We start from the raw sequence: 25,618 nt of genomic DNA on the forward strand, positions 1-25,618 counted from the left end.
ATATACTACTTGCTTTTCTCCTTTATTTCGATCCCCATGCATATCACCTTTGAATGGACTAGGCACTTTGTTGGCTTTGCGTTTTGGAGCCTTACTCAAATAATGACGCGTGTTCTTCGATATTATTTAAAGCATGTAATGGAAAAAGTTATTTTTAAGTTTTGAGCCTTACTCAAACAAAGTATGTTGTTTCATATCAATAAATCACGTAATGATAAAAGAACATGGGATATCTTTTTCTCATAACCACCCAATGCTCATATCAAAAATAAAACTCCCAAGATTATCGTTTGTTAGAGTTTAAAATTTCAATAATAGAGTGTAATCTTAGTTTAATCTATTAGTTTTCTTGGTTGTTCAAACATGATAAAAGTAATAGTTTTCATCGTTGGTTCAAAAACATGTATACTCAAAATATACTATGACGAATGTAATACGTAGCAGTATTGATATATCGAACTTGAATGAGGAACAACTACAAAGTTAATATGAGTAACACTATCTTATCTGAAAAATATCTCTGGTCACAAATGTTGCTTTTATTTTTCAGACTCGATCTAATTAATTATTTGATCCTAGATTTGTGAATGTGAGGCTTTGTTTAAAGATAAGAGTTTTGAGGAAGTAGCTCAATTGTAAGATTTAAGACAAGTTGTTTTTATCATAAGATCGTTAAATCAAGCGCGTAAGTATTCAATAGTAAATAATTACTAATATACGAGCCAAATAAAATCAAGGAACACTAATCTCATATAAAAGTCGGTCATGACGTATTTCATTAACCTAATTATCAAGGGAAGATGAAATTACCTTATGTTCTTTTGCTCTATCGTCTATTGCCCTTTGTCGCGCACCATAGCTACGTAAATTAACGTCTTTATGAGAAGGATGAACAATACTAACAGGTATCAACATGTTGCATACTAATCCAATATCCCATAATCATCCGCTACGTTTTAATACTTTCATATAATCTGATCATTGTATTCATCAATACAATCAAATATATAATAACGCCATATGTGGCATCTTGTAGATATCAAGATGTTGCCTTGTTATTCATTTCCACCTATGTATTGGCTACGTCTTGATATGCTTACCTACTTGTGAAGCAATACCTCAATCTAATTAAATATACATCTATATCTCCAGATGGAGTATTTCAGTGATTACATTGTTGTTAGGTATATATTTTCGCTTAAGTATGCATAAGATATTCATTTGACTAGTTTTATTTGAAAATTGACGTTGGAAATGTACTTTGGATGGAAAAATTAACGAATAGTGGAATTGTTTGGGGAGAAATAAAAAAAAAAGAAGAAGGTTTTCTGTGAGTTGCAATTACATTTGATATTTAATAACAACTATAATATAATGTTATTAGTTCTATTGTAAATAGAATAACTTGTTAAATTAACTCGTTAATGTGGCATAAATGGATAGTAATGATATATGACTTTGACATTTAAAGGAAAATCCAACAAAGCAGTGAAAAAGCCAAGTAAGGGAAAAGTTGTTGAAAAATATCACAGTAAAAAAAATTCTGTAGCGTCAGCGGCCAGTAAGCTTCAACAAGTACTTCCTGTCGTAAAGACACCTCCAAAAAAGATCAAGGAATCCAAAGAAAAGAAGGACCCAAAGAAGAAGCTTTCTAAGAAAAGTAAAAAAAGTAAAAAGGGTCGCTCAAAAGAAAAATATGCAAAAAAGAGTAAAGAACACAAAGGAAAGGGGCATTCCAAAGAAAAGCATCATTCCAAAGAAAGCAAAGAGCATAAAGTAAAAGGGCATTCCAAGGAAAAACATCATTCCAAAGAAAGCAAGGAGCACAAAGGAAAGGGGCATTCCAAGGAAAAGCATCATTCCAAAGAAAGCAAGAAGCACAAAGGAAAGGGGCATTCCAAGGAAGAGATATCTAGGGAAAGCAATGAGCACAAAGGGAAAGAACATTCCAAGGAAAATCATCATTCCAAAGAAGTCAAGAAGCATAAAGGGAAAACACATTCCAAAGAAAAACATCATTCCAAAGAAAGCAAGGAGCATAAAGGGAAGGGGCATTCCAAAGAAAAACATCATTCCAAAGAAGTCAAGGAGCACAAAGGAAAGGGACATTCCAAGGAAAAACATCATTCCAAAGAAAGCAAGGAGCATAAAGGGAAGGGGCATTCCAAGGAGAAACATCATTCCAAGGAAACACATCATTCCAAAGAAAGCAAGGAGCACAAAGGGCATTCCAAAGAAAAACATCATTCCAAGGAAAAGCACCATTCCAAGGAAAAACATCATTCCAAAGAAAGCAAGGAGCACAAAGGGCATTCCAAGGAAAAACATCATTCCAAGGAAAAGCACCATTCCAAGGAAAAACATCATTCAAAAGAAGGCAAAGAGCACAACAAAAGCCATCATCAGAAGGAGAGAAAGCCACATGATAAGAGTCTTGAATCAAAAGAAAAGAAGCAAATTCTAAATAAAGGTATACTATGTGTAAATAGTCTGTGTTGTGGTAGTTGACTTGAAATGATGTTTGTTATTTATATTGCTGCATCGCAACTCTATTGTTATGTTGTTGTTGGGTTTTTTTCACTTTTGTATTCTATTCCATTATCATCATATTCTTTTTAAAATATTTTTAAAAATAATCTCTACTACAAAAATATCATTGTGTAAATCATCTTCACTGCATGATAAAATCTTCCAAATTCTTTTTTTTATCACAAAGTTTTTATCCACCGTGTACTTAGACATAGTGATTTATAAATATTAAAATATTTTAAATTTCCGAGAAGATTCCGTGCGTTAGAATGAATCAATGGTATTTATAAATCTAGTCACTCTAACATTAGTGAAAATCAATTAATATATCACAATAACTCCTGTTTGTTTTAATTGTTAATTGTTTCTCTACAGAATGTACTTATTTCTGCATGCAGCTAAATATGTACCGACATGTTTTTTGTACGTTACGGTTAATGTATGTTGTTCTTTTTCCTATTGTAACCTTATCATTATTCTAGTCTGTTTGTGTCGATATGCTGTCATCAAAACCTTAAGGTATGTTTTACATCAATGTGAATTCATGTTATTATCAAATAAAGCGTTACTTATTTATCTTTTATTTCATATGCATATTGTATGTATTGAGTTTGTACGTGTTTGCGCATTTATACATGTTAATACGCTGTGTGTACATAATTGCTGTCGTTTATATATGTAAGTTTAATTCTGACTTATGTCATTATGCTGGTGGAAGTACATGTAAATATATCTCCTTATATATGTCATTAGTTGTGAATGTGTGTATTTGTTTATGTATGGAATGATTAATGATTCGTCATTGTTGTAATTAGGTTTTTATGCATGAATTATGTTAATAAGCATATTCGTTGTATATTTCTATGTACGTTGTTATTTTTATGCATGTCTATATGAGTGATGTGTATTGGAACTCTATTTACAATTGTAGTGTAAACAAACTTATTTTCGCGGCGACCTAATTTTGCGTTTTCACGTCTAACGGTTTTTTTTTTCACAGCCACTTAAGTTTGTGTGTCCGTACGTGCATTTGTAATCATTGTTTTTATTTGAAACAAACGAATGAAATATAGCTACTTCTTTTAAAATCATATGGGAAGAGAGAGCAAAAATATATCGCGCCATTGCATTTAAGAGCACGGTCGAATACGGGTTGGTGAACGTTAGACAAATGTCTCCTTATTTTACATAGGAGCATGACTTAATTTTTTGTTAGGAAAATGTTAAAACAATATAATTTGGAATCCACTAATGCTGACAATGTCATATTATCGAGATAAGTACTTAAGTTAACGTTTTAATACTGATAATAACTTTTTCTACGCAGAGTTGGTTTGTGAACGCCAGAAGAAAATGATCAAATGTGAAGCCGGGGAGAGTATTAAGATTATATCCGCCTCGTATGGTCGTAAGTCAAGGTCTATATGCCCCAGTAGACAAATACGACACCTGAACTGTGACGCCAAGTCATCCATGGTCAAGGTCAGAGAGACGTGTGACGGGAAGGAGTCGTGTGTCCTCTTCGCCAGCAACTCAGTGTTTGGAGATCCATGTGGAGGGACATTCAAATATCTAGATGTTCAATACTCATGTTCTAAAACCAAGAGTAAGTCAAGTAGTTAGTTAGATAGTAAGTTAAACAGTCCGAAAATTATAAGCATCATTATTTCTTGCCAATGCCGATCTGTTTTGCCCACTTAAATGGTATGTCTGTGTTATTTGTTAACTACGTAAACTTAAAGTTCATTTAAAGCTGCCATTTCGTCAGTGTCTCAATGTAGTAGGGTACCGATAGTCTAGTAAAGCTGGATGAATTTTAACCAGACTTTTCACTTTTTGAGGTTGCATTTGGATACGTAGACTGAAGTTCGGGTGTGGTCTGATATGAAGCGGGCAATAATGTTTCGAGTGCTACCAGCAGTCTTTGGAGTAGCTCCATATGTCTCACCGATATCACTAAATCCAATCGCTACACCGGGCATGTTTTACTAGCGTTTAAGCTGATATCATTAAATCTCTCTCGTTCCGTCTCGGGGATACCGCAAAACTTTAAGTTTTAAGTATTTTCATATCGTTCATTTGAGTTTGTAATGCTAGTACTATAGCATGGAGATTGTCAGCTTCAACTGACGACAGCAAAGCCTGCTAATATCCATCAGTATAACAGCTACCTGTTTAATTGTTTGGAGCTTAAGTACAGTTAGTTTTCAACAGTATCTTGACCCTTTTTCATAAGACAGCTGTCAATTTTAAGGAAAACGTGTACTTTGAACCATTAACAAAAATATATAGCTGAGGAATATGAGTAAAATCGCTTGATATGAAAGTTGGTATGATTGCAGGCTTTTCCTCAGGTTATTAAGTGATTAACATTTCATATATCAAGTTTATGATATCACTGCCTTAGCACATGTTTGTTGTAAGCGAATGCATACCAGTTCAGGTAACGCCGAACGCGAAAAGGTTGTAATTATTTGTTGATGTATATGTTAATTCTAATAATTTCAGAGACAAAAGAGAGTAGCGCACGAAAAGAAATTGTTTGTGAACGTCAGAGGAAAACGATTACATGTGATGCTGGAAAATCCATCAAGATAACTTCAGCCTCGTATGGCCGTAACTCAAAGTCTGTGTGTCCAAGTAGACAGATACGTCATCTGAAATGTGACGCCAAGTCATCAATGGTCAAGGTCAGAGAGACGTGTGACGGGAAGAAGTCGTGTGTCCTCTTCGCCAGCAACTCAGTGTTTGGAGATCCATGTGGAGGGACATTCAAATACCTCGAGGTCCAATACACATGTGTTGATACTGGTAAGATCTTCTGTCACTTTTCTCTATTTTCGAGGGTAGAATAAAATAGCAGAAATAGATTAATTAACAGAATTCAACAGAAACCAAAAGATTGTCATGTTCCTCATTTCTGCAAAAACGACACGCATCTTCCAGCAAAAGAATCGCGAGTAAAATCGAATAAAAACCCCGTTTACAGTATCATCGTTCTACTTGAACGTTTTTGAAAGGTTTCATTATCAGCATTCATTTTGTATTTATTGGTAGGAGTTCGATATATCACCATTAAAACACCGAAACAGCGAGGAAAATATGTTTACACTCACTTAAACAAGTATGGCTACAATCTCGGTGGAAAGAAGACATTCGAGTTCGAAGTAAAGACATGTAATGATGCCCACATCGCAATGATGGGCCCGGACGGCGAAAAGGGGAAGCTTTACGAGATTGTCATTGGAGGCTGGTCAAACACCAAATCCGTCATCCGAACCCGAAAACAAGGACCAAATCTGTATACTAATCATGGAAGGCATTTGGACTGCCGACAGTACCGGAAGTTCAAGATAATTTGGAATAATGGAGGAATTGTGGTTCAGAGCTACGTCAATGGAGGATGGAGAGTATTTATGAATTGGAGGGACCCGGCACCACTTGAAGTACGTTCTGTAGGAGTCACCACTGGTTTATGGGCGTCTGGAGAATGGAAAATCTCTATCGAAGGTATGGTTAGGTAAAGTTACCATTAGGCGCCAGGAATATCTTCGTATTGCAGTAATCGATATAGCGCTCAGAATCATGTCAGTTTGGCAACAATATAAATTCTGGTTTTTAAGACGCAATTACAGTCATACTTCATTATCTCGATCTCTGATGATTAAAATACTTAACTTGCAGTAAACATTCAGTTTGGGCAGTAAACTATATCTGAATAGTATTCGGTTACCTCGAAAACAAGCCGACCTCAAAAGAATCCTATCTGAAAAGATGCCGTGTGAGCAATGTTATTTCTCTACTTTTTCCTACCTATTGTCGACTAACTAAAATTTGATGTCTTTTGCAATATTGATGACTTATATAGAATGAATATATTTATCCATTCAGATGGCGACACGTGTAATGGTAGGAAATGTCATGACAATGCGAGATGTGTACACGGACGATGTGTATGTAATCGTGGATTGTACGGTGATGGTTACAAGAGTTGTGAAAGTAAGCTATGGGGTTTCACTCTTTTTTATTGATGGAAGTCATAGGATATATTGTGAAATTTCGTAAATCAAATCCAACCCTTACAATAATCATTTGTCACAGAGAACGAGTTAAAGAACACTTTGTACATGTTTATCTTTTGTTCTTAATCATACACTAAAAGACATTTATATCAAAATTTAAAAAAGGTGTTTGAAATGTATTCAGTTATTTAAATTGATTTGAAAATCTCAATGATAGACTTTAACAGTATTATGAAGCCTTAATTTATTTCGTCCAGACCTTGCGTTGTAGATATTTGTTTATCTGTGACGCAAGGTGACCGCAGCTATAACAATCTTTCTTTATCTTGGATGGATCCATTTGACAAAAATCGACAGGTCACTCGACTGCTAGACATTCGTTTATATGCGCTTGGGTTTCGAAATCCTGTGTTTGTGTGGCATAATACGATTATATAATATACTCTACATACCTTCCCCTGTAGAATCCTGTCTGGCAACCCTGTCAAAAAAACATTGACGGCCAGTTGATTTACTTTATTGGTGTGTAAATATTTGTTACTAAGCTTTTTACTGCAAATCATTTCAGAAACCGAAGGGCAAAACGAGGTTGTTTGTGAACGTCAGAGGAAAACGATCAAATGTGATGCCGGGGAGAGTATTAAGATAATTTCCGCCTCGTACGGTCGTAAGTCAAGATCTGTGTGTCCCAGTAGTCAGATAAAACATCTGAACTGTGACGCCAAGTCATCTATGGTCAAGGTCAGAGAGGCGTGTGACGGGAAGGAGTCGTGTGTCCTCTTCGCCAGCAACTCCGTGTTTGGAGATCCATGTGGAGGGACATTCAAATATCTAGATGTCCAATACTCATGTTCTAAAACCAAGAGTAAGTATTTGGAGTAGCTACATGTGTCTCAATGATATCCCTAAAACCAATCGCTACACCGAGCATGTTTTACTAGCGTTTTAGCTGAGATCATCCAATATCTCTCTTTCCGTCTCGGGGATACCGCGAAACTTCAAAATTCAAGTTTGAAATATTTTCCGGATCGTCCATTTGACTTTACAATGCTTCTACTATAGCATGGAAATAGTCAGATTCAATTGACAACTGCAAAGCCTGCTAATATCCATCAGTATAACAGCTACCTGTTTAAATGTTTGGGGCTTCAGTACAGTTAGTTTTCAACAGTATCTTGGCCCTTTTTCATAAGACAGCTGTCGATTTTAAAAAGAAATTGTACTTTTAACCATTATCAAAATTATATAGCTGAGGAATATGAGTAAAATCGCTCGATAGGAAAATTTGTATCATTGCAGGCTTTTCCTAGAATGATTAAGCGATTAACATTTTTATATATCAAGTTTATAATATCACTGCCTCAGCACGTGTTTGTTGTAAGCGAATGCATACCAATTCAGGTAACGTCGATCGCGAAAAGGTTGTAATCATCTGTTGATGTATATGTTAATTCTAATAATTTCAGAGACAAAAGAGAGTAGCGCACGAAAAGAAATTGTTTGTGAACGTCAGAGGAAAACGATTACATGTGATGCTGGAAAATCCATCAAGATAACCTCAGCCTCGTATGGCCGTAATTCAAAGTCTGTGTGTCCCAGTAGACAGATACGTCATCTGAAATGTGACGCCAAGTCATCCATGGTCAAGGTCAGAGAGACGTGTGACGGGAAGAAGTCGTGTGTCCTCTTCGCCAGCAACTCAGTGTTTGGAGATCCTTGTGGAGGGACATTCAAATACCTAGATGTCCAATACTCATGTGTTGATACTGGTAAGATCTTTTGTCACTTTTTCTCTATTTTCGAGGGTAGAATAAAATAGCAGAAATAGATCAATTAACAGAATTCAATCAGAAAAAAAATATTGTCATGTTCCTCATTTCTGCAAAAACGACTCGCATCTTCCTGCAAAAGAATCGCGAGTAAAATCGAATAAAATCCCCGTTTACAGTATCATCGTTCTACTTGAACGTTTTTGAAAGGTTTCATTATCAGCATTCATTTTGTATTTATTGGTAGGAGTTCGATATATCACCATTAAAACACCGAAACAGCGAGGAAAATATGTTTACACTCACTTAAACAAGTATGGCTACAATCTCGGTGGAAAGAAGACATTCGAGTTCGAAGTAAAGACATGTAATGATGCCCACATCGCAATGATGGGCCCGGACGGCGAAAAGGGGAAGCTTTACGAGATTGTCATTGGAGGCTGGTCAAACACTAAATCCGTCATCCGAACGCGAAAACAAGGACCAAATCTGTATACTAATCATGGAAGGCATTTGGACTGCCGACAGTACCGGAAGTTCAAGATCATTTGGAATAATGGAGGAATTGTGGTTCAGAGCTACGTCAATGGAGGATGGAGAGTATTTATGAATTGGCGGGACCCGGCACCACTTGAAGTACGTTCTGTAGGAGTCACCACTGGTTTATGGGCGTCTGGAGAATGGAAAATCTCTATCGAAGGTATGGTTAGGTAAAGTTACCATTAGGCGACAGGGATGTCTTCGTATTGCAGTAATCGATATAGCGCTCAGAATCATGTCAGTTTGGCAACAATATAAATTCTGGTTTTTAAGAGGCAATTACAGTCATACTTCATTATCTCGATCTCTGATGATTAAAATACTTAACTTGCAGTAAACATTCAGTTTGGGCAGTAAAATATATCTGAATAGTATTCGGTTACCTCGAAAACAAGCCGACCTCAAAAGAATCCTATCTGAAAAGATGCCGTGTGAGCAATGTTATTTCTCTACTTTTTCCTACCTATTGTCGACTAACTAAATTTGATGTCTTTTGCAATATTGATGACTTATATAGAATGAATATATTTATCCATTCAGATGGCGACACGTGTAATGGTAGGAAATGTCATGACAATGCGAGATGTGTACACGGACGATGTGTATGTAATCGTGGATTTTACGGTGATGGTTACAACAGCTGTCAAAGTGAGTTATTCAGAGTTTACATTTTGAAATTTTAGTAAACCAGACCAGAGACCTATATGTTTTTACGAATGACTTTAAATTTTTACTGAGGAAAAAACTACCTTATTTTCTCCCTTTTGAAACATCAAGAAATTTTCATACACAAATACAAAATCCTTTTGTTTGAAATATAGTAAGAACTTTTTTATTAACGTCAAAATCACTAGAATTCATAAAGACCTGTCTTTACATGAATGAACGTTTGTCTTAAAAAAAAATCATGTTGATAAATATTGACAAGTAAATCCACCGCTAGACATACGTTTAAATGATCTGATCTTTTAAAATCATATTTGAAAGCCACAACCCCTACTCCCACCAACCCACACCGCGAAATCGTTTTTGTAGAACATCAAGCGACTCCCTCTTTGCCACATTGTATTACATTTTACAAACATTGTATTACATTTTACAAACATTGTATTACATTTTACAAACATTGTATTACATTTTACAAACATTGTATTACATTTTACAAACATTACTTTGTAGAATCCTTTTTTTTTTGTATGGCATCAGACGATCTTCATTAAAAACATTTGGTCACGTGTTAAATATATAACCTTGTAGAATCCTGTGTTTTGTATTGCGTCTTGCGACCCCACGACACATTTGATCAAATACTGAATATATTGCCTTGCAGAATCCTGTTTATGTATGGCATCGGGCGACCCACATTACAAAACATTTGACGGTCAGATGATTCACTTCATGGGTACGTGTAAATATACTCTGACTCGATCTCTGGATCGTAACAGCACATGTTCTTTCAACGTTGAAGTCAAGAATGAAAGAAGAGGCCGAAACACTAGAGTATCTTTCACTCGTTTCGTTGACGTGGAGATTTACGGAAGGAAGATACGTCTACATCAAAATAAGCAAGTCTTCGTAAGTTTGAAATACTTTTCTTATCCCAACAAACTTTATTAATCCTTATTTTTGAGACGATTTTGTAAATTTGTAAGTAGTTATTTTGACAGTAATATGTCTTCGCATTTACATATTCATCAGTGGATGTACATTTTTTTTTTTAATTTTGATGAAAATAAAATTAAAATGGGTAACTTATGGTTTTGTTAAAATATCTTGAAGGGTATATAGTCTTGCTATTAAATCTGCCGTACTTCTTTTGAATTAGATTGACAACGAGAAACGTTATCTGCCAGTCAATGAAATGAAAGGTCAACTGAAAGTGACCTCGAGCGGCAGGTACGTTCAGATATGGACGGCATGCGGAGTACTGGTCAATTTTGATGGCGTACATGCAGTTAGTGTTGTTGTACCGGCTTCCTTCAGCAGACAGATGATAGGGCTTTGTGGCGACTGTGATGGGAAAATGAACGATTTCCGGACACGTGACGGACGTGATGTCACCAATAACCCTTCCCGGTACAATCTTGTTGGAAACAGCTACAAGGTGCAAGAAAAAGGCATTTTGTCAGATCCCAGGTAAGTGATTTAGGCTTTTGCTAATTTAAACTTTACAACAAGTTATATCAACTTATATCAAGCACGCTCGTTGGCCCTGATAAAAGATCACGAGGGGTCTTTCTGTGGAAGGAAACCGAAGTACCCGGGGAAGCCCACGTGGTCGGGCAGGTGACCCCAAACCACTCTAACAGTATATATGTCGTACATATGTTTAAATGGGGGGCCGCGGTGGCCGATTGGTTAAGGTGTCCCTACACTTTATCACTAGCCCTCCACCTCTAGGTTGCGAGTTCGAAACCTACGTGGGGCAGTTGCTAGGTACTGACTGTAGGCCGGTGGTTTTTCTCCTGGGTACTCCGGCTTTCCTCCATCTCCAAAACCTGACACGTCCTGAACTGACCCTGGCTGTTAATAGGACGTTAAATAAAAACAAACCAAACAAACAAACCAAACATATGTTTAAAATAAGTTGCTAAATCTTAATTCATTTTCAGTGTGTTAAATATCCCCTTATATTTTTGCGAGTCCATAAAAAACTACTTTCAACAATAACGAAGAAACTTGAACAGGTAGTAGAAGGCATATAAGGTAACGAATAAGATAAAAGAGATTTTTTTTCAGATGTGTGCCGGTAGTTCAGGACACCCCGGAGTGCGATCCTTCGCTAGCAAATCGTCTGAACAAACGGGAATACTGCGGTGAAATCATCGAGAAAACGGGGCCGTTTGCAAAATGCATCAGCAAGTTTCCTGTTCAAGCAAAAGGCTTTTTTGAGAGTTGCGTATTTGACCTTTGCTCATTCCAAGGAGAGTCTCAGAAGATGTCAAAGGTCAGGTGTAATGCTGTAGAGGCGTTTGCCGAGGAGTGTGAAGAAAATGGCATCATCGTCAAATGGAGGAGCGCGAACTTCTGCCGTGGGTATTTCTAAAGATATACATTTTGTCCTGTCAAATTAACATTGTTAGACTGTTGGTGAGGAATAGGATTTGAGACTTCTCAAATAGATAAATGCCTTGTGCATTTTAACAACTCACTTTCGTCTTCGTTTAAATAAGCATGATAAAAATTAATCAAATATAAAAGGAAAATAAACATTGGGTGCACAACGATACTGACATTTCGATAAATGGTCGATATTTGATTAAGAGAAATTACACACTGACATACTCTAACGAAATGTGTGTGATATGTTTTGATGAACGTTGTGCATTTGTCATTTTTCATTTAAACTGTTGCAATTTTCTTGTTTGTCACCAGCTCTAAAATGTGAAGACCCGAACATGGTATATAAGGAAAATGTCTCTGGATGTCCGTCCACGTGTGTCGATCCTAAGGCGCCATCTACTTGTACCCTGGAACCACGGGAGGGGTGTGAATGTAAAGACGGGTTTGTCCTTAGCGATGGCAAGTGTATTTCTCTGAGCCAGTGCGGTTGTGTCGATTCCGAAGGCGCATACTTCCCAGTGAGTTACATCTAATTTACAGGTTCTCATATATGGTGCAAGCCATTTCGGTATTTCGAATGCTTGCTAATGGATAGATATGGTTGTTTTGTTCAATCAGGCGTTACTCCTCTGGCAGATTGAACAAATATGTTGGTCTTAATATTCGAGTCATCGGGATACTTTTTTGCAGTTGAACGCTCGGAAGATTTCTCGAGACTGTGGGACGGACTTCATCTGTAGGAGGGCTGGACGATCTAGTCAGCTATTTCTGGCAGGGGCTGGACGGCGATGTCACAAGAATGCTCAGTGTACGCTGGACAAAGACGGAGAACGAAATTGTGTTTGTAACAAAGGATACGAAGGAGATGGTTCCAGAAAGTGTGATCGTATGTATCATTCTTGAATAGCTACAATCACAATTTCAACAAATATAACAGTTTTTTTTTCAATCGACGACAGTATAGCTTTACAGTATAGCATCTGCGCTTTGAACATGAACAAAAGGATAGATTAAACTATTGACAAAAGTTTGCACATTTAATTTTAATTTCTATTAATTACGAAATAAAAATTATATGCTAATGCTGCTCATATGTACAAACATATGTGCTGAGGTGTCAACTGTTTGCTGAACAAAAGGAATGTTTTTTTTTTTTTAAACATAACAAACATCTGTTTAAGATTTTATTAACATTGTAAAAGACATGATAAATACCATATTATTTGATCCATAAGACTTTACAGCTACCCAAACAATTAACCACCACTGTTGAAAAATCAGGATGACACTCTCTGGCAGCACATGCCCTAAATGGGTTCATTGTTGTAAACCTACCAATTTAAAATGCCATATGGAACAATTAGTTCATGTGGGGAACAACCACAATATCAAAATAGAAGACCACTTACCCACATCCTAAGTTTCCACCCTACCCAAAAATCAAAACATAATATTCAATTCTGCGGTCGTTGCTATAAGAGCCGTTATACATCCCATAGAAAAGATGAGTTTTAAATTGATAGTTATGATTGATTTTGACCGTTAGGTTGGTTGAATCGAACAAAACATACACCTTACTCGTTCATATTTGCATTCTTTGCTTTGACGTTCCTATGTGTTTATTTCTAATCCAGCTCTTTGTGGAATGAAACACAAATGCCATGCTAAAGCATCGTGTCGAAATGACAAATGTAAATGCAACCGAGGCCTGTCAGGAGATGGGGTTAGGAACTGTAAAGGTGAGAAACATGTTTCGTTTTATTTTTAGTAATACGACAGCAGATTCATCTACAGTGTGTATTTGTAATGAATAATAAAGGGTACAGGGAAATTATGGTTTCTAAACGTGGCATTATGGTTGAATGTATCCTTTAAATACATTAGTTTTTCATGAGATCGGGGGGGGGGGGGGTATTTTTAATTTTTAGAAAAAAAATGTATACCTGGTCAAAGGTTCCATCATTTGGCAAATATAAACTTGATTATGACATGTTTCCTATTTTGTTTTCGACAGAAATGTGCACTTGTTCGGCTAGTGGTGATCCTCACTACAGAACTTACGATGGTCAGATGATCCACTTTATGGGAGTGTGTAAGTACATTCTCACAAAGACAACTCGACAGGAGGATCCTTGTAAGATCACTGTATTGGTTTCCAATGAACGCCGGGGCAGGAACAGACGAGTGTCGTATACAAAGTCGGTCCATGTTCAGGTGTATGGCACGAAAATTGTCATGAAGAAGGATCGACAAGTGTTCGTAAGTTTTACATGACAATTCTTAAATCATAAACAATATAGATACATTATTTAACATTTTCCTCATCTGATCCGTGTATTTTCACAACCAGATTTCAATGTTCGGTGCCCTGGCGTCCTTTTCTGGATATATTCTTCATTCCTCGTGTTCTCCCTTGGTAACGTGACCTGTACGAAAGACTACATTAACATATGTTCGATAAATAGGCCAGAACTCCCGATTTACGTACTTTTCCGTACAAATAAACGTGATACATTTGTTCATCGTACTTAGAAACTAGAGAAAAATGCTGTTCATTTTTCTATTTATTCAACTGCGTTAGAAACTTGCATTAATTGCGCCAATGGATTGACTACATTTATTTAAATAATATTGACGATGTTTGTCGTTTTCGTAAGAATTTACAGCAATTTCCGTTGTTCACATTCAAATACATTCACACTCTTATCTGTTTCATAATCATTGGTTTTGGGTAATCGGGTGCTCTAGGACGATGTAAAGAGCAAGTGTTAAAGTCCATGCTTCGATATTGGAACTCTTCAGTGTTTTAAGTACCGAAGTCGACACATAGAAACGAACAAACGGTGATAGACGAAAGCAGGAGATCGTTATCAATTCAATTTATTAAAAACAGATAAATTCAAATAACATAAGGTATGGTGTAAAAGTTTTCGGTTGTACACACAAGTTTGTATAATCAAAACTGTGGTATAAGGACCGTCCTCTCCGTGGCTATAACAGCCAATCCAAGCAGCGATCACGAATGCACAGCTTTCATACTTCGTATTGATTGAGGTCAATTTAGGCATTTATGATCAATTTAACTTAAGAAAGTAATAAAAAACTTAAAATCACAAAACGAAGCCCATCGTGTCAGGGGGTGCAGGCACAACACAGGACTTGTAAACAATATGACGGCATCGAAATGTACAAGTTGCAACAATGTACAACAATGTGTATTTTACATGAAGAATCTAATAAACAACACAGAAATCTCTAACAATTGAAATAAAAGAGCAAAACGGCTCATTATACCTGATAAAATGTATGAACGAAATTTGAATAGTTTAGTTCGATTCTCTGGATTGTGTTTGAATACGGAATTTGGTTTATGTCAAAATATATATTAATGGACATTAACGCAATTTTATCCAAATGAAGCATATGTATCGTATGTTTTATTTTTGTTCGTTAAGGTTGATGGGAAACAAAAGTACTTGCCTGTTAGGGAGATGAACGGGAATCTTACCATCTTCCTCAGTGGGAGATATATTCGCCTCAGGACAGCATGTGGACATAGAGTGTCCTGGGATGGGAAGTCCAGTGCTCGTGTTTCCGTTCCCAAGTCATATGCGGGAGACTTGACCGGATTGTGTGGAGACTGCAACGGTAAGAAGGATGATTTCCGGACTAAGACTGGACAGGATGTGTCAAAGAAACGTAACCGATACTCCCTCATAGGAAAAAGTTATATAAAAGGAAGAAGACTTGCAGATGGCACGGACAGGTAAGTTAATATATTAAGTAACCTTAATTTTATTATACAGATGACAGATAACGATGAAAAAACATTTAACGCTTTGAAGCATGTTCCTCATTTGCGTTCTTTCTTTCCCACTTTCCAGATGTATAACAACCGAAGACGATGTACAGTGTTCCAAAGCTATTATGGACAGAGCTTCTAAGGGAGGCCAATGCGGTTTTATGAATCCACGATTCGGAAAGTTATCTCCCTTCAATGCATGTACTGCGGAAAACGTCGCTATGGCCACTGACCTCTTCAATGCGTGCCAGTTTGATGTGTGTTCATACTTTGATGACCCTGAAACCAGACGTGATGCGATATGCAGATCGATGGAAGCATTAGAAGCAGAATGTGAGACGAGAGGGTTCAACGTGAAATGGAGGAAACCAGATTTTTGTCGTAAGCGATTTAAACCTTCTATTGTAAATAAACCAGTTTCGTTTATTTATATTCTTGATCGTAATATGAATCTATTTAGAAATGCATTGTTTGTAATTCAGCTTTGTCTTGTTCGTCGCTTTCCATCAAGTCATGGACAGTTAGGTATTCCGCCATGCATGCTATATTTTCTTATTTAGCTATCACCTGTCTTGCGTTATTATCCACCATTAGCTACACCTCATTCAATCCTGACTGATCTGGTATCAATAACTGAACTTATCTGTTATTCAGCCATCACTTGTCCAAAGAACATGCGCTATAGTGCTGCTGTATCAGGATGTCCGGCAACATGTTTGATGCCGAACTCTGAGCACACTTGTGAATTGGAGGATACGGAGGGGTGTGAATGTCAGCCTGGTTTTCTTCTCAGTGGTACCGAATGTGTTCCTGAAGAAAAGTGTGGTTGTCTGACTCCAAAGGGCGATTATCTTCCGGTAAGCCGATTCCGCAATGCATTTTGAAAGTTTTTGTTGTAAGCACATTCTTTTACCAGTCGATTGTCATACATTTTAAAGGAAACCTATTCATAATCATTTCTCTTTATGAAGCTGGGTACGACGTTTGCGTCAGACGACTGCACAACTGTGACTAAATGCACCCACGAGAACGGCGAAGCGATATTGGAACGTCTTACCGTAAATCAACGGTGCCACAAGGACGGCATGTGTGGTTTGGTAGAAGGGCGTCCCCAATGCACGTGCAAAGATGGATACCATGGAGACGGCATCAAGTCTTGCTTACGTAAGCATGTGCACATTTTGATTTATCTTAACATCATTATTATTATTTTGTTGATTAACCGGGTTCTCCAAATGTAGAGTATTATGCAGTCTTGTAAGCCGTGGCTCCCAAATCATGTTTTCAAACCATCAGCCAATTGCAATATGTATATCTTTGTAGATATATAAATTTTAAATAAATAAATTTAAATATTTTATAGCTTTAGTTCATACCAGTGTATATAAATGCATTTTGGCTACATATTCCCTTACCATTGCCAGTGTACATACATCTATGAAGAATAACTTTCAACAAAAAAGACGTAAATGAGAAATATCTTGCCTTCAATTCGTATAAATGTACTTATTGGCGATCATCTTTTTTTCTTGTGTGTACACTTTTTTCATAAGCCAATGAAATTATATCACTTGCCCCCTGTCTCCCTGTTTGTTTAAGAACAAACATCGACCAGTACTGAAGATGATTTTTTTTCTTATCTTTAAATCCCGTACAACAATGTTCATTGTTAGATTCGTAATATCCGAACCATGTCAGTTTCAGCATTTTCTATCCGTTAGTCACTATTGCTTAAACACGTACTTCAGTACTGCTGATTTAGTGAAATATCTACTTTGTAGCGACGAATCATCGCACTATGATACCCTTATGTTGCCTACACGCAATTTTGGGTGAAAACAGAGCTTATAACTGATAGAAGTTATCTTCATGTTACAAATAAGATATGTTTATTTTTTATGTTCATTGGTCATTGTAGAACTGTACATGATATAATATTAATAATAATTTAGGAATTCTTTTCTTACAGCTATGGTAGTCATTATTTATTTTCTTGTTTTCAAGTCACATATGTTTTTCTCTGAATACTTTTAAGAACAAACACCCATGCGCTTAAATTTCAGCCATGTGCGGAGGACGTTACACGTGTCACGTTGACGCTAAATGTCAAAACGGAGAATGCGTTTGTGAGGAAGGAAAGTACGGAGACGGAATCAATGCATGTTTTGGTAGGTATATCAATAGATGTATCAATATTTTGGCATTCCGATCTTTGAAATCTATTTCCTTTCCAGTTATTGCAAATTTGATATTATTTCCGCAAAATTATATTTGTGAGCACTGTTCTTCTGTTGAACGCAAGAAGGGTGCTAACTCCGTCATGCTTGTAAGTAACGTTGGCATCGTTTGGAGAAGCAATTATACAAATAGATTAAATGCAAACTCTTTTTGATTTTAGGAATACATATTTCAAAGACGATATAAACTTTTTGGAACAAAATAATTCTTTTTCATCAATTCAACTTTTAGATGCATGCGTATGCTCAGCCTCCGGAGACCCTCATTATCATCTATATGACGGCCAAACGGTCCATTTTATGGGAATATGTAAATACTCGTTATCTAAACTGGAAATCAACGAAACATGTGGATTTGATGTGCAGGTCAAAAATGAACATCGTAGAAATCTCAAACACGTGTCTTTCACACGACTGGTGGAAATCAAGTTAGGAGACCAGTCCATCAGACTCCTGCAAGGGAAAAACTTACAGGTAGGTCACACCTAAAACCACACTCTTCTTACAGCATTTGTCACCGAAATGACGTCATCGACAACCCAAACGAAAACAAATGTATCTGAAGGCAAAAGGAAAACATAAGCAGAGCAAGAATTTATCACAAATCTTGAATCATTGTCTAAGTCATGTGTTACCAGTACAAATCAACCGTTGACTGTAAATTCAGTATGCTGTAATACGGTAACATAATATTCAGAAAAAAAGCAAGTTCACCAAAAATATTTTAATGAATTGTTGATATTATGTTCATACCATTTGAAATTCCTTCTACTTTCACAAAGCATACAATAAACATTGTAATATACATTTATTTTACGCGTTCTCTTCCAAGATTGATGGCGTATTAACGTACACTCCATATAAGGAACCACGTGGACGGTTTGTCGTTGTAACCAAGGGTAGACACATCATGCTTCTCAGTAGGTGTGCAATCGTGACGTTTGATGGTGTCCATGCAGTGAGCGTCGTGGTACCACGTGATGTTGGGCAACACCTAACTGGACTATGTGGAAACTGCAATGGGAAAAAGGATGACTTCAAAACTAACAATGGTCGCGACGTTTCGAGGAATCGAAACAAATTCAAACTCATAGGAAATAGCTACGAAGTGGAAGATGATTCTGAGGGAGCAGAAAAAGAGTGAGTGTAATACGTCGTAGATCGTATTTAGAGGGGATAATACAATACGATCTAATAAAACTTTCATCAGAAAAGCAATTTTAGCTAAGCTCTCGTAAAATCTAATCCATTCGTTGAAGCTATAATAAGGTTGTGTAAGCAAAGTACAAAATGTTAGAAAAACCAGTTCTGAATATGAAAATATCTATGCTAAAAATATTCGTTTATCACGAATTTTCGCAATATAAGTTTCTGTGACTTCGAGATAACCGAAATGAAATTCGAGTATTTTAATATAACAAAGGTTTCACTAGTAACAGTGGAACATACATAATTTGGAGATTTCAAAAAATAAGTTAATGTCTATGATCAAAACAAATCTTAGGTATAAGTTCGCATACATGTGTATCAATTAACGGATTAAAATAGGTATTTCATTGTGCGGATTATTTTTCTTTACAATCAATGTCTCACCATTCAATTTTACAGATGCAAAACGGAGGATGTTGATAGCAGTTGTAACAAAGCCTGGGAAAGGCGTATCAAATCTAAAGAATTTTGCGGGAAAATTCTTGAAAAGAAAGGCGTGTTTGGTCAGTGTGTGAAATCACAGAATAAATTCGCTAGATCTTTCTTCTCCTCCTGCTCGGCGGACTTGTGTGCGACCCAAGGGGATGAAGTGCTCGCCATGACACTTTTGTGTCAGTCCATGGAAGCGTTTGCAGACAACTGTCAGGCCAATGGTCTCATCAATAAACCCTGGAGAACAATGAACTTATGTCGTAAGTATTCCGCACAGAATTGTCACATGACATTGAATCGCGATGCACTACGTTCATTCAGTATATCTTACATATTCATCGTTTTATATTTTCATGATTATTTAGTAAGGGGAAGGCTTTAATGACTGATATGTTCCCTCTATAAAGAAGATAACATTCAATATTGATAACTACTCATATATGTAAACAAAATTATAATCAATTTTAGACACTGCTATAATCAATTTAAAGCTGACAATGCAAGTAAAAAAGCATCCAATTGAGATTGAAAAAAATACATTAGAATACAGCTTTCCAAAAATCGTTTCCGAGACATTCCCCAGTTATAGTAGTGTCGTATCTAAGGACGGGCCGACATTTTTCTTTTTTGTTATGCGTGCATACAACCAAGACACAACTGCTATAAAAAGAACGTGCTTCGTCACACTCACATTAACTCTAACCTCAGGTGTTCATGGTGACACACCTGTATCACTATATCTGTACACCACGTGACCTGCAACTGTATTGACGAACGACACCAAACAGAAGCACTTACCTGTAACCTGAGCAGAAAGATGGTCAGTGTCTCTCAATTATCTTTCAAATTGTGTTCAAAATAAATTCCCCAAATAAATGCTGGAAAATGCATAACGAATTAAGTCCAAATTGTCTACATTTGTCTACTGTCTACACTACACTAGGACTGTTGTTGTGCTGTAGTGCGGTTTTATCACGCTTTTGTGACACGTGTACAAATGAAACGAAGACACGGAAAATATTTCGATAGAAACTATGGATACAATACTGTAACAGTTGTAAAGTTATTCTTGCTGCATATCCCACTGGAAAGACTCAGGTAGGAATTTACTCATATTTACTCTGTTTATAATTCTATTAGTTGCATGTTTTGTTGAGGCCCAAATATTTTGTATTGTCAATATTTTCTCTTCTTTCTTTTATTGTAAAATAAAATATATATGTATATATGAAATTACCTCTTCAAATTCCATATCCAAGTTCCGCAATTGCGTACAATGTAAACAAAACCCCATTGACGTGTGTATTGAAAACGTGTGCTATGTATAATGGCGAGATGTGTCGCAATGCGGATGTATCGATAAACTGATACCTGTCTCAATGAACGCACGCGCTTTTATAGCGGTTCGTATCCACGCATAACAAAAAAGAAAAATGTCTGCCTGTCCTTAGATACGACACTACCATAACTGGGGGCTGTCTCGGAAACGAATTTTGGAAATCTATACATGTATTATTATTTTTTAATCTCAATTGGATGCTTTTTAACTTGCACTGTCAGCTTTAAAGCTACAAATATGTTTACATGTTTTAGGTTATGTAAATTGTTTTGACAAATACTGATAAAAATGTTTTCTTCTAGTTAAGTATTGTCATAGAATTCTGCTTATGGCCCAACTTTTCTTTATCGTGCTCATTTATCTAACACGTGATCAAATCAAGTGAATCTATTTTGATTTTGAACTGGCAAAAGATATATGTATATTTCAGAAAACACTTTCTGTTTTGTTTTCTTTTTTACTATCACGGGTTTATTGTTACAATCAACTTTTTTTTATTTTGAATCATAAATAAACCGTAAACAGCATACCTAAACTTAAAACCTTTTCCGTTTGGTTGCATAAACAGCTCTACAGTGCGCGTCCTCTGAAGTATACAGTCCGGCCATTATGGGGAATCCCCGAACTTGTGATGACCCGGATGGAACGATGTCTTACCCGCTCGCCCCCGTGGAGGGATGTGTCTGTAAAGAGGGATACGTGCGAAGTGGAAGCACATGTGTTAGAGAGAGGGATTGTGGGTGCTTCTATAACAGGGAGTATTTCCCGGTAGGTGTTTTGACAGAATTAAGAGAGAGTTTGATAAGATAAATAAGGGACCCAAGCCTGTGGCCTCTTTATCCATATTAATGTAAGCCAGCCAAATTAAAAGGCCTGCCCCTTACAACCACTACTTTAGTGTGATAAGTTTGTATTACCCTAGATGCATACGAAATATTATTTTGTAGCTGAATGGAACAGGACCACTGACCAACTGCGACCGTGTTCAGACCTGTGTCCACGAGGACGGCATAAATAGAATGGTTGTTATGGAGAGACATCTCAATTGTCGCCAGAATGCTGAGTGTATTGAAATTGACGGTATATACAAGTGTCAGTGTCGAGAAGGTTTCACAGGGAACAATAATATTGGTTGTAAAGGTAAGTACCATCTTACGCTCATAGAGTTTGTAGTTGTTCGTAACGCGTCTGTCCGAAATCCTTGGTCATACTGAATTTCGACCTGGTATAAGAGGTTATATGACATTTTAATTAAAGATTTCACTAGAATGGAAACGCTTCTGAATATCAAACCTAAAAATAACGTTATTTTGACGAACGGTAATATAATATTTGTAATGTTTTATTTCTCATAAGCTTTGAATCAAAAGTATTTGTCTCATCTCAACCCGGAACGCCTGGTCCTATTCTCGGTGCACTTGTTAGATGGTCTATTTACAAATCTATTTTATAAAGTATATTGTACTTATTATATCAATTTCAAGTTTGAATTGAAATTGCGTTAATATGCCGATATTCTTTATCCTTTTTGTAATGCGATTGATGTACCGGTTTTTTCTCAGAAGAAAAGATGTCAAAAATCATAAACTAAATATCATAATTCGTCTTCATAGTTATGTGTACTGTAATATTCGAACTCCGTAACTGAAAGAATAGCTAACTCAATATAACATCCTGACCGTTTCTTCCCATGTTATATGTACTTGTTCTATAAATGATAAATCTACGGCATTCATTTTGACTTTAGTTTCCTAAATTATTTAATGTTGTAGTTCCTGTTACTCCTTGGTCTATCAAAGGAAATTTACAACTCATGCCGTCAAACTATCTCAACAATAGATAACGTAGTATTGTCCATTGCAAGTAACTTATAGCATAGTTTTGTTTGGGTCCTTGTTACTGGCATTTTTGATAAATTCATTGTGTTTTTACCGTAATGTTTCATTTCACAGAAATAAAAGTTAGGAAACCAACATCTCCAGAACCAACTCCTAAACCAACCGAAAAACCGACGGAAAAACCTACTCCAAAACCAACCGAAAAACCGACGGAAAAACCAACGGAAAAATCGACTGAAAAACCTACCCCAAAACCGACGGAAAAACCAACTCCAAAACCGACAGAAAAGCCAACTCCAAAGCCAACTCCAAAACCAACAGAAAAGCCAACTCCAAAACCAACGGAGAAGCCAACTCCAGCAAGTAAACCTACGACAGAGAAAAAAGTAACCATTTTACCATCACCGCCTGTAGTCACAAATAAACCGAAGCCTTCTCCGAAACCAACAACTAAACCCAGACCACGCCGACCAAAATATGGTAAAAGATAATGTCTTTTTGTAAACGAGCTTAATTTGGCGCACTCAAACTTTAGCGCATTTTCAAATTTTAACAGATCAGCGCGTATATTAAGTGGCGTGCTAAATTATGTTCTATATAAACTGTATATAGGGACCAACTAACCAATTGTTTTTCCATAGACTTTAGTGTTAACGTTTTGGAGTATATCATTAAAATTCTTGAATTCAATATGGCAATTATGTTATATAACAAAAGTTTAATAAAAAAAAAGTTGGGTCCTTCAGTTCAAATTTTTTTCATGGTAGCCATTTTGAAAATAGGTGAATTTCGCAGTAAAAATTCCCAAAAATCTGAAATGTTTACCTGTAAACTATTATGACCTGAACTTTTTGGGGCAAACAATCAATCGGACTTATGAAATTTATATCTTTATTCTTATGGATAGTTACCTATCAGTCTACATATCTATTTCGTTACTTCATAACATACTGGCCAATCAGTGGCTGCCAGACATTTTATCCCTGGCTCAACTTTCTATACACAGAGGATGTTTCACGAGTCTATTTTTTCAATTGGTTGGTTGTTCCTCATAGAATACGTTATTAGCGCTATCAATTTTTTAAGGCAATGCTTCCGGAGCGACAGGCACCAAAATAAGACTACCGCTAAAACATGTCCGTTTACAGTATCTTAAACATGTTTGATTATAAATGATCCCATCATTGATTTAAAATGTAAATTACAAAGATAAGATGAATCATATTAATTCGACAATTTTCGATGTGAATGTTAATGTTCAAAGTATGCTTTATAGGCCATTATTATCACTATCGCTGCTTCTGCGGGTTAACATACTCTACAGTTAATTCGTTAGAAATGTTTTGTTGATAACGACTGGTGTTTCAAGAAGCAATGGATTCTTGAACCGTTTAAAGATGTAGGATTCACGGGTTTAAGGTCGTCGTAAAGGCCAACGTCATATGGGAACTGGGGCAAGGATAATGAGAACATATTTTATATAAAGATATATATATATATATATATATATATTATATGTATATATTATATGTAATATGTAATATATTCATATAATTTCAGCGCTTCACCCGATACTGGTTTTTTTTTGTTTTTTTTAATAATTTGTTTTTGCTTAAACTACTGTTCTAATTTGCTCCGGATCATATATGTACTAACAACATATATTTATATGCATGCACTTTTTTAAGGACAGTCAATGAATTGTGAAACAAAGTAGTGCGTTTACAACTATGTACTTTTGTTGCCTTTGTTCTGTTTCGTTTCCACGTCTCCAAGTTATTTTATTTTTATGTTAACAAGTTTCAGACTTGTTCAAACTTTAACTATTTTCTTATTTTTCATTTTTCAATTCTTACTAGTTGATTAGTTATTTGACCTTATCCAAAACACACATAAATCATTTAAACAGTACCATTATATAAACTTTTCTTTATTAATATATATATTCAATTTTTAATGAAATGAATGTTACAAATGTACAATAGGTCATATAAAAATATTTATCAACAAAATAACATGTTTTCTCTCTTCTCACGTGGAATTCTTGATAAAATATATGCATGTCACAGTAAATTAGTATATACTAAAACATCTAATGTATTGCTTTGGTTATTCATACAGTTCCATACTCCCAGTGCGAGATCAACGCGAAGCATCAATCATGCGGAAGTTCTCTCACGTTGACTGGGGCCTGTAACTATAGGTCTCAATTTTCCAAACAGTGTCGTTATTCTGTTCTCATGCTGAAGTTGGGTTCCAAACTATTCGCAAAAGTGCATGTTAACAGACGAGTTCGTATCCTTAGGAATGGCAGAGGTTTCAGCGACTGCGCTTCCTTCAAGATGGTCAATTCGACGGTCATAGTAAAAGACAACGTGTGCGAGAAATGTACATTAGAATTCATCAGAAATCTTACTCCTCGGAACTCATGCAGAGGTTTGTTTCTTCCGTTCAATTATCAAGTTTAAGCGAGATGCTCCTGTTCATTTCTTTAAACTTTCGAAGGAAATGTTAAATTGATCACTCTTTGCTTCACTCAAAGTTCCCATATATTTATCTCAGTTAAAATTCAATGATTTAAAGAAAGCGATTTAAATGATGTAAGTTTCCATATTAAATATACCCGTTTTGTGTTATAAGAAATGTCTTTAAAGCAGAAAATAATTATTTGATTTAACATTTTGACGTAATTGTTAATTCCTTTTTTATAATTTTTTTCAGCGCCGTAAGTTTAACTTTCTAACTGCCCAGATGCTGAAGAAATTTAACTGCTTAGCTTGTTGGTAGATCGCTTATTAAAATGTTTTGATTCAGTAATCTGTTTATGTGTTTCAATTA

General features: G+C 36.1%; 1 protein-coding gene and 1 long non-coding RNA gene across 4 annotated transcripts; one reads left to right on the forward strand and one right to left on the reverse strand.

The window, feature by feature from the left end:
• The first annotated feature begins 935 nt into the window (after positions 1–935).
• On the forward strand, positions 936–25,594 carry LOC117323057. 2 transcript variants are annotated; one of them, XM_033878058.1, is made up of 29 exons: positions 939–2,470; positions 3,857–4,135; positions 5,038–5,340; positions 5,587–6,039; positions 6,421–6,528; positions 7,120–7,416; positions 8,018–8,320; positions 8,568–9,020; positions 9,401–9,508; positions 10,191–10,435; positions 10,686–10,996; positions 11,600–11,892; positions 12,236–12,441; positions 12,614–12,809; positions 13,558–13,662; positions 13,938–14,182; positions 15,379–15,689; positions 15,808–16,106; positions 16,380–16,582; positions 16,697–16,889; positions 17,789–17,893; positions 18,195–18,436; positions 18,795–19,102; positions 19,571–19,863; positions 21,511–21,710; positions 21,890–22,082; positions 22,895–23,260; positions 24,902–25,216; positions 25,502–25,594. In XM_033878058.1, the coding sequence occupies exons 1-29, from the start codon at positions 1,453–1,455 to the stop codon at positions 25,507–25,509; spliced, it is 7,959 nt and encodes a 2,652-aa protein (XP_033733949.1). In that variant the 5' UTR covers positions 939–1,452; the 3' UTR covers positions 25,510–25,594. The 2 variants fall into 2 exon arrangements, with proteins under 2 accessions (XP_033733948.1, XP_033733949.1); XM_033878057.1 differs by lacking the exon at positions 25,502–25,594 and having other exon boundaries at positions 936–2,470; positions 24,902–25,459.
• Positions 18,672–21,584, reverse strand: LOC117323059. 2 transcript variants are annotated; one of them, XR_004531641.1, is made up of 3 exons: positions 21,473–21,584; positions 19,556–19,840; positions 18,672–18,976 (listed from the first exon to the last, which is right to left on the reverse strand). It is a non-coding gene; the product is annotated as an uncharacterized LOC117323059 (long non-coding RNA). The 2 variants fall into 2 exon arrangements; XR_004531640.1 differs by lacking the exon at positions 21,473–21,584 and adding an exon at positions 20,402–20,720.
• Positions 25,595–25,618: the final 24 nt, after the last annotated feature.

Source organism: Pecten maximus, chromosome 3 (assembly GCF_902652985.1).
Source record: "Pecten maximus chromosome 3, xPecMax1.1, whole genome shotgun sequence".
In the NCBI taxonomy this organism is placed as follows: Eukaryota; Metazoa; Mollusca; class Bivalvia; order Pectinida; family Pectinidae; genus Pecten; species Pecten maximus.